General features: G+C 31.8%; 1 protein-coding gene across 1 annotated transcript; it reads left to right on the top strand.

The window, feature by feature from the left end:
* The first annotated feature begins 5,951 nt into the window (after positions 1-5,951).
* Positions 5,952-10,049, top strand: LOC112020748 (uncharacterized GPI-anchored protein At5g19250). The gene is made up of 2 exons (XM_024053306.2): positions 5,952-6,102; positions 9,324-10,049. The coding sequence occupies exons 1-2, from the start codon at positions 6,003-6,005 to the stop codon at positions 9,818-9,820; spliced, it is 597 nt and encodes a 198-aa protein (XP_023909074.2). The 5' UTR covers positions 5,952-6,002; the 3' UTR covers positions 9,821-10,049.
* The last annotated feature ends 355 nt before the right edge of the window (positions 10,050-10,404 follow it).

The raw sequence follows: 10,404 nt of genomic DNA, 5'->3' as shown, positions 1-10,404 counted from the left end.
TGTCTAGTACTCAAATATAATGGTGTGTATAGTTTTACCATAGGCTTGGGTCCGAGGACCATACAATGCCTTGGTTCTGTCTACCACTTCTATTTTTCTGTAAGTATCTAGTTTCCTCATAAGTTTGAGTCCGAGGACCATGCAATACCTTGATTCTGTCTAGTACTCAAATATAATGGTGTGTATAGTTTACCATAGGCTTGGGTCCGAGACCATACAATGCCTTGGTTCTGTCTACCACTTCTATTTTTCTGTAAGTAGAGGTTTGTCCTCAGACCGCTTTATTGGAGATGATTCCTCCTTGGGTCAGATTATGATCTCTACACGTGGCATTGATCTCGCCTCCAGCTCGAGACCATCGCACCCCCGACGAAGAAGACGTGCGAATACACCTCATGGGCGGTGCTCGAGTGTTGCCGTCTCCAACGGCCAACACTCGCGAGGATTGGAGAGAATCAAGGGAACATCATGGGGGAAGGTACCCCGGAGCCCCTGCATCTGCTCCTCTCTTTGTTTCAGCTCCGCCTGGCCGAGAAGGGAGTTGTCGGTAGCCCGAGAGTATGATGGCCCTCCCCCTTCTCTGCCATGTGTCAAGCTCTCCCATTCTCTTTATACCAGTAAAGGGACAGCTTGACACTTCCCACCGGCTAGCTTTTTTAGGGCGGCTCCACCCGGGCCTCTGATTGTAGGAATAATTGGTAGGATTAGTTTGTAAATTTGTGTGTGAAACACACCTACCTGAGCCTCTGATTGTAATTTGAACTCTTTCTATTTATGAAATAATAATATCAAGATTTCTTTTTTCACTGTCAAATCTTCTATATTTTTTTTTTCTTCTTTTTTTTTTTTCAACCTACTGTAAAACGACTACTTAGAACACTCGCCTGGTGCGCCGGCCAGCACCCTAATCCTTCCCACAGACGGCGCCAATTGTAGGGACTCAGTTTGGATTGACCCTGAGTATGAATGAGTTTTCAGCCCAATCAAGCCCAAACAATAAATTTATAGAGAGTGGGTTAAAGGTTTAGGCGCTGGCCGTCATTCACCAAGCATGAACTCTCTTTTAAAAGAAATACTTTGAGTTTCTTTACAACTGGAGGGACGCTCCTCGGCTCATGGCCGAGGAGACCCTTTTCTTTTCCCTTTTCCCCCCCCCCCTTTTTCTACTTTACTTGCTTTTTTTATATAGTCTTCATCTTTCTATCTCCTTCTTCCATCTGTTGATCATCTATTTGCCTTCCTTCTGGCTGTCTGTCCCATCAGAGGCCTTATCAGTACTCAAGTGGCTCACTCTGATCAACGTTGCCCTGCTAAGGGGTTATATCCCCATTAATGCGGCTAGGGGGGTTAGGTGAATGCATTAAATGCGAGGGTGACAGCTTACTTTGAGCCTGGTCTTTCCCTAAAATCATACTTGTCAGGCCGAGGATGAGGAGGTCCTCGGCGTGGATTGGGAAAAGAAGCTTTCCCCAATTTAACCTTGAATAGTCATTACTCCTCGGCTTGGGCCTTGGGCCTGCTACATGATGGGCCGAGGTTATCAGGCCCATGGGCCCCACAATAGCTCTTTCCCATAATGTAATATTTTGATATTACAAGTATCAAGGTGATTTGGAATTTGGATACTACAAATTCAATAATCTATGAAAAATAAACTTATAGATTTGAAGACAATAATTGTTGTGAAATTTTGCATGCATGATAAATCTGCTAAAGATATTTAATCAAACAATGGTTTCAACAAAATTGTGATTTAATAAAAGTTAATAGGGTGATGTAATTTAAAATTTACACTAAATTTAACTTAAGCCCAATTCATTTGGCAATAATATATCTAACAAAAATGCATTAATTTAAGTGAAAACCAACAACTAATTTACAAATCACATACGTAAGAATAATCTTGCAAAAACAGCTTTTAATACTCACAAGAACAAAAATTCAATTTTGGCTTTAGAATACCCCTAAGAAAGCTTCTAAGTTAGACCATGTCTTCGCTCCTCTTAAAGTTAAGTTCACTTCAGAGAGTTCATCTATATAAATTCTACTCTATAACGGACTAGAAAAGTGTTACTTTTCAAGGATAAACACATGTTCTTTTTTTTTTTCTTTTTTGGTTTCAACTTATGACTATGTCATTGTGTCCAAAAATAAATTCTCAAAAACAAAAGAAATGAAAAAGAGAAACAAATGGGTAAGTCACTTATGCTCATATACAAAATTATAAGAATCAAGAAAGTACTATATTCCATTAAATTTTTTTGCTCCCACACACAAAAAACTCAATTTATAAAAATTCAGGAATCATTAAATTGGGTTTTTTTTTTTAGTGGGTGGGAGCAACAAATTTTAATGGAATGTAGTACTTTCTTGATTCTTAAAACTTTTGTTTTTTGATAAAATATATTTTTAGTACTATATTCCAATGTACCTTATCCAGTTACAACATTGCTCACCTTGTTTGCTATATATTAAAGAAGAATGGTAGATCATGATATTTTTAAACTTCATTAATAAATTCTTACCTTTTTATGTTTACAATTTTTTTAAAATTGGACTGGGAGTTATATATCCTAAATTAAAACTAGTGCATAGACAAAATTAAAAATAATATTGGAGAACAATAAATACATTTATAGATCTGTGTATGTTTGATATGGCACTGGAACTCAACAAAGTCCTCACCTTCTTTAGTGCTACAATGTCTTTAATCTCAAGTGCTAGTCAATTTGGTGTGCAAAAGTAAGGATCAAACATTGTGAGAAAGAAAGTGTGAAGGAGAGAGGTTGAGAATGGGAATAAATTAGGTGTGGACATAATAATTGAAATTTGAAATGGTGTTGGGGATTAGAGTGGTCTCGTCTCCCCTTATACTTACCAAATATTAGTTTATCACACTTTTCAAATATCGATGTCATTAGTTATTTTAAAAAAATTCAATAATTAATGACAAGCTTAATGTTTTTTTTTTTGTGTGTGTTTTTGTATTCCTAAATATACTAAACAAATAAGCTTATAGACTTAATAGTTATGACATCCAATTGTTGTAAAATTTTGCATGTGATTAATTTATAACAGATGCTTAATGAAATTATAAATTCCACATAATAGTGATTTATAAAAAGTAGAGATCATGTACCCTTTATCAAAGTAGCATTAGATGTAACAAGAACCAAACCCATTAGTAATAAATATTTTTAATTCAAGCATAAATGCCTAAAATTTGTTGCACTTTTAACATTTATAAGAAAATTAAGCAAGTAAAGTAACCTACTGTTTATGAATGGCAATAAAAAAATATATAGGCACTCAACAAAAGTTAGAGAGACAACCATCAATACTTATAGGAATAAGAATCAAGTTTTGGCTTTAAAAAACACCCTTAGGGAAGTTTCCAAGTAAACCAGTTATTATATGCAAATTAGGTGGTCGCCTAATGCTTCCAAGTAGAAAAGGACCTCCAAATTTTAATCAATAGGGTTATTTCTTTCATTATAATAGTATTAATTAAACCCAAATATTAGCTGTAGGGACGTGGGCCCAAGCCTGCGTATTTGGCCTTTAGCCCCGTCCGAGGAGCTCGGCCCATCCAAGGTAAATAGATACTCATCAGAAGACTCGGCCCATATTTAAGTTGGGATCCGAAGAAGTGTGTGATGATCCGAGGAGTAACGACTCCTTGAGGCAAGCCAGACACGTGTTCCAATGAAGGAAGGGACCAAAACCAAAGCATCCACATCAGGAATGCACCTCCCAGATTCAAGGTAAGGGAGCAACTGCAAAGCATCTGAAGGGAAGGTTGTCACCTACGCATTAAATGCATCACAGTTGCTTTTCTGACCGCATTTATGTGGAAAGGACCCTTGAACAGTGCCACCTTGGTCACCGCAACTCACAGAAAGGTCAGAAAAGGCGGCTGATGGGACAGGTGCTTAAGTGGCCAAGTAGATCATTGACAAGTGTAGGGTACGGGTTGGTTGTAAGAGGCTATATATATATATATATATAAGAAGGAAGTTTCTATAAAGGGGGGCTCTTTGTAAAACATTAACCTGAATATATATATATATATATATGTACATATAGCAAGTCCTCCTTGGACCTGACATATCTCTGGTCATTCACATAATATTCCTACGTGAACGCTTACCTAAATCGTACTAGCCGTTGGTAATCCTGCTAAAACAAAACTAGCTCTTCAACCCATTCTCTACAAATTCATTGTGAATGATTCATTGGGCCATTGTTCCAATCTCATTTGGGCCTGAGCCTCAAATTGTGTCCTTACATTAGCCAATATATAAAATAATTATTTTTTATCAAATGAAAAATAAGAAAAAAGAAGAAGAGAAATGTTATGTCTATAATATTTTTACAACAAATTTTAAGTAACAGGTTATTACTAGTTATTATTGGTAGGCAAAAAATTAATTTCAGTTGTGGGTTCAAATTATAGTCAAACAATTTAACATCTAGGATTTGTTATGAAAATATTGTGGATGTAATACTTCTAAAAAACAAATGCTACATACACAAAAAATTTCATAACATGTTTATAGACAACTAAGTTGACAAGTTTTTACTAGTTCTTATTTAGGTCCACCACTAACATTACTTTTTTTACTTATTACTATAATTCTGTCATATCAACAAGTATGAAAAATTTTATCAAATTTTTTTTGCATCTATAGACTTTCTCAACACACAACAAAAAAAAAGAAAAAAAAAAAAGAAAAGAAAAACAAAAACACTACATGGCTTATAGGATCTGCTCTAAGTCCCGACCCATCTATTTTGTATGTTAAAGTTTTAGAATGAGCAACCGCATCAGTCCGTGCAAAATTCTTATTTATTTTGCAAGAAAAAACATACTTTTATTCTATCATCTATTTTATTTAAATAATAATATTTCTTTAAATTTTTATTATATCAAACAAACCATAATCCACATGGCCCCACCCACATTTTTCTTTCTTTGTTGTGAGAAGAAGACAGATGAGAGACCAACATGACAGGGAGAGAGAAAAAATAATAAAAAAATCATTTGCACGTAAATAACAACCGTGCATATATGCACAGTTACTGTTTATTTGCAAAGCAGTTTTGTATATTTGCAATTTTTACAAGTACTGATGTAGGTGTTTTTGAGTTAAAATATGCTTAGCATTTTTTGTATTTTGCAAATTTTTGCGTGGTTGCTCTTAGACTCATCATCTCCCGTACAAAAGCTGAAAAACACTCTTTTTATCTCAATCAAAGGAAAACTAAAATCAAAAGACCATACAAGAATCAAGTTCAAACCCTCGTTTTCTTGTACACATCACTGGACATTTTGTCACTCGAGTATAACATTGTGATTTTTCTACGCTATATTTGTAGCTTTGGGACTCAGACTCTTCTCCATTCGAACCATTGCCTTTAGATTTGGCTCTAAAATTTTCACAATTGTGTTTTTAGCCACTTTGTTCTATCCTTCGTGTTAAGTTATTGCTTTATCCTCTTCTCAAAAAAGTCATTTTGCCATTTTTTTTTGGTTAAAGTGAAATATGTAAATTTTATTTTATTAAAGAAAAATTTGGGTACAAGAAGTCAACAAAGGAAAAAATGTAGTCTATAGAGACAAAAGAAGAACATTGTAAATATATTATAGTCGATCGGTTTTATGGCTTTAGATGGTAGTTTTTTTTTTTTTTTTTTTTTTTTTTTTTTTTTAAATCATATTTAAATATATATATATATATATATATATATTATTTAATAGGTCTCAATTTAGTTTTTGCTTTAGACCTAAATGCATCAAGCCGACTGAATGGTACAAGAAAAAGAGATGGCACCTAGAGCACCTTGACATGCACGGCAACTTAAAGAAAATCAAAGATTCTAAGGACAAATATAGCTAAGAAAAGTTACAAGCTCTTGTCTTTTCTATCCTCTGAATGTGTTCTGATAGTATTTTTATACACTGGTTACAAGGCACAGCTCTCTGTGACAAGTCTGAAACCATGGCCATCTTTAAACTTAGCCTCTCCCTTGTTTTGCTTGTTCTTCATGTTGTGCAAGGAAACTCAAAGAGTACTAGTACTTCTGCTGGTACTTCTGCTGGTACTCTCTCTCTCTCTCTCTCTCTCTCTCTCTCTATATATATATATATATATAATCTCAATAACACTTACACCAATGTTACACTTAATAAGTAATGTTATACTTATATTACTCAATAACTTGTTATTAAATTTATATTTTGAAAATCTCACTATTGAATTACATGTTTTATATGTTCTTAACATACGTGACAATTATCATACCAATCAAATATTATTTACCATTTGATCAATAAACTCATCATTTATACATTATTTTAAACTACGAGAACTTAGAATTTAAACAATTAATTGATGACATGGTTCTTAATTTTTGATTATCTTAAAATTTTGCAAACATGAAGAATGTACGAAGATAATATAATCTAACAATGTATTTGTCAAAACTCACATCCAATTAAATAATATTAAGCAATGTAAAATTGCATAAAGTTACACTTAGTGTAACTTTAAATTATGTTACACCACCTAATAAATTTTTTTTTAAAAGATCACCTAATAATTTTTTATTGGATTAATATTTCAAATATCCTACCGTAGGATAACATGTTTACTATGTTTTTAACATGCATACCAATTATATGCTATCTACTATTCAATCTAAAAACTCATCTTTTATGTATAATTTTAAATACAAAAACTTGTAAATTAAACATTTAATTAATAACATGGTTATTAATCTCAGATCGTCTTAAAAAATTTTAAGCATGTAAAGTATAAGAAGAAAATCTAATAAAATTTGTGTTTAATAAATAATATTAAATGATATAACATAGCTTAAAACCCAACCAGGATTTTGATTTGGGAAAAGATTAGAAGACATGATTTGAAGCAAAAAAAAAAAAAACTATAATTATAGTCGGTACTAATAAATAAATACATAAATAGACAATTATATAATAATATAATTATTGTTCATAATATATATACTTACACCAATGTTACACTTAATAAGTAATGTTATACTTATATTACTCAATAACTTGTTATTAAATTTATATTTTGAAAATCTCACTATTGAATTACATGTTTTATATGTTCTTAACATACGTGACAATTATCATACCAATCAGATATTATTTACCATTTAATCAATAAACTCATCATTTATACATTATTTTAAACTACGAAAACTTGGAATTTAAATAATTAATTGATGATATGGTTATTAATTTTTTATTATCTTAAAATTTTGCAAGCATGAAGAATGTACGAAGATAATATAATCTAACAGTGTATTTGTCAAAACTCACATCCAATTAAATAATATTAAGCAATGTAAAATTGCATAAAGTTACACTTAGTGTAACTTTAAACTATGTTGCACCACCCAATAAATTTTTTTTTAAAAGATCACCTAATAATTTTTTATTGGATTAATATTTCAAATATCCTACCGTAGGATAACATGTTTACTATGTTTTTAACATGCATACCAATTATATGTTATCTACTATTCAATCTAAAAACTCATCTTTTATGTATAATTTTAAATACAAAAACTTGTAAACTAAACATTTAATTAATAACATGGTTATTAATCTCAGATCGTCTTAAAAATTTTTAAGCATGTAAAGTATAAGAAGAAAATCTAATCAAATTGTAGATTTGTTAAAATTTGTGTTTAATAAATAATATAAAATGATATAACATAGCTTAAAACCCAACCAAGATTTTGATTTGGGAAAAGATTAGAAGACATGATTTGAAGCAAAAAAAAAAACTATAATTATAGTCGGTACTAATAAATAAACACATAAATAGACAATTATATAATAATATAATTATTGTTCATAGTTCATAATATATATATATATATATATGAATTTTTCATTTTTAGTTTAATTTACATGCTATGGTTGACGATATACATGAAAAGGTGTATGTGTGCTTCATTGTCGTGAATATCGTGATTGTTTTAAGAAATATTTGTAGAATTCGATGCTTCTTCATTCTACTAATTTTTAAAATAATTTAGGTTTATAGCAAAATTCTAAAGTGTGAAATAGTTAAGAGATAAAAGAGAAAAATATTGGTGGAGCAAGAAAATAAGACATGCATAGTGGTTATTATTATTATTATTATTAATTTAAAATATAACCTCCATTACTTTCAAGTGACCTAAAGATTTTGCTATTTTAGTTTTAAAATGCAGAATCTATTACTTTGAGTTTCAAATACCATGACAAGATTAGTTTGTTCTGCCCTAAAAAAATGTTGTGAATATGAATTTAGAACATGTAGGGACTTTCAATTCGAAAGATAACATTTTCTATTTAAAGGACTAAGAACATTCGCATTATATGTACTAAAATAACTAAAATGTTATTTTAGCACTCAAAAAACTAAAAAATCTACAACATCAAAGGTACCAAAAGTCAAATTTTTTAACACCTGGGTAGGTATTAAACACAAGAAAACATTATTTAAATGAAATTTAGAGGGAGAGACTGGAGTTGTAAAATAAATAATAAATAAACATATTATTACTGGTATGTGTTGTAGTTACTGTTGTTTGGTCTTAATTACTGTGTTTTTAGGCAAGTTAGTTCCTCAACTTGAAACATGAAATTCAATTTCATTTTCAGTTTCAGTATAGTAGGACTAAATTTTGGAATATGCATGTGCTCAATTCCAATCAATGGCCCCTGAGTATCAAGGATAATGTCGGATTCTTAAAGAATTTCATTGAGTTGCTAAACTAATTTTTTTTTGTGAAATTAATCAAACAAAATCCAAAACCATCAGGCAGCAACCTTTTTTTAAAGTGATGAAGTTATTGGAACAGTGCATAAAATATTTTTCTGTAGAATAGGGTAGCCTGCATTAGAAGAACTGAGCACTTAGACCATTTTATATGTTGAATCTTGATGAGTAACAGGCTTTTCAAAAGCGTTTGGTGCTTTCAAGAAAACACAACCAAAATCATCTTTGCTTCTCTCACTTTTTCCCCCCTATAAGATCAAAATTATTTGACAAATCAAGAAAACACAACCAAATTATTTATCAAAATGGCATTTTTTGTCTTTTTTTATTTCTTAAGTTTTGGCTGATGCCTGTCCCACTCTTTCAACCACTATAATTCCATCAAAATATCAAATTGACATTGGTAGCTAGTTGTAGACATAGAGAAGATTACTGCTAAATAGGTTAACTTTGGTGCATTACTTACTTAATCTTCGAATTTATTAATGCTAACCAATGCAATTTATACATCTACAGCTGAAAGCTATCTCTTGGAAGACCTTAATGGTTACAGGATGTCACTACATCTCAACAACTTCACTGAGAACAGCAATGCAGCTTGCCTAGCTAATAAAATTGCAGACCAGTTACAGAACGAAACTTGTAAAAACGCCTTTCACTTCAGCTCTACTCCAGGCACCAAGCCTAAAGTCCCCAAATTTGACAAGTTCTTGGATAATTGTGACATAAATGACAACAACACAGTCGATGGGGTCATATTGCCTGTTTGTGTGCCCAGATTAGACCCATTTCTGGTGTTTTCTAACTATACAAAATCTCAATATGCAAAATATCTGAAGGATTCAAACTACACTGGGGTTGGTATTGGCTCTGAGGATATTTGGATGGTGGTTATTTTGAGCACTAACACATCAACCGGAAGCTTTTCTGGTGCAGCTTCTTTGATTGCAAATATCACTATGGGTAACTATACGTTGGCTTTGTTCCTTGGATTGCTCTTGTTGTTTCGGTGAGCTGAAATGCTCCAAGTGCTTGTTATTTATATACAGATTTACCTTCTTCTTGTGTGTTTGTTGTGTAAAGTTGTGAACTTGCCAGGTATTGTTTCTCTTTTTGTAACATATTATGATTGTAATTGAGCTTATTTCTTATGGCAAGTTCATTCTTGCTGAATATGTAAGAACCGCATAACAAACTTGTGCAGTACATGAATAAAACATGGAGTTCCATTACTATGCTTTAGTAACGAAGTAATAATTAAGGGGTAAAGGCCCAGAAACATGACCTTGTTTATTCATTAGTATCTTCAATTGATTTAAAGCATCTTTTCTAGTTCATGCTTTTCAAGGTTCAAATGGAGAACTGATGCAGCAGAAATTACTTTTAAAAAAGATTTTGCAAACAGAAAAATAAAATAAATCTCTGGTTGTGGGTGTGCACACATGATTTTTTTTAGTTCATTGAATTTTTTTCACTATTCATTAAGAGTGTGGGTGTGCACACGCATGTGTGGAAATTTGTTATAAACTCTAGTCCAAATTAATATTATCTAATCCTACTTGGAGTGCAACTGTTGTAACCTAAATTAGTCTACCGT

This window comes from Quercus suber, unplaced genomic scaffold (assembly GCF_002906115.3).
Source record: "Quercus suber isolate HL8 unplaced genomic scaffold, Cork oak 2.0 scaffold_231, whole genome shotgun sequence".
NCBI classification, from domain to species: domain Eukaryota; kingdom Viridiplantae; phylum Streptophyta; class Magnoliopsida; order Fagales; family Fagaceae; genus Quercus; species Quercus suber.
Note: the sequence above shows the minus strand (reverse complement) of the source record. Positions and strands in the feature narration are given on the sequence as shown.

Bases quoted from the DNA above. Each gene is read 5' to 3' on its own strand.
- LOC112020748 (XM_024053306.2), top strand. From the start codon at position 6,003: ATGGCCATCTTTAAACTTAGCCTCTCCCTTGTTTTGCTTGTTCTTCAT. The intron at 6,103-9,323 runs GTACTCTCTCTC...ATACATCTACAG, and splicing joins TTCTGCTGGTACTTCTGCTG to CTGAAAGCTATCTCTTGGAA.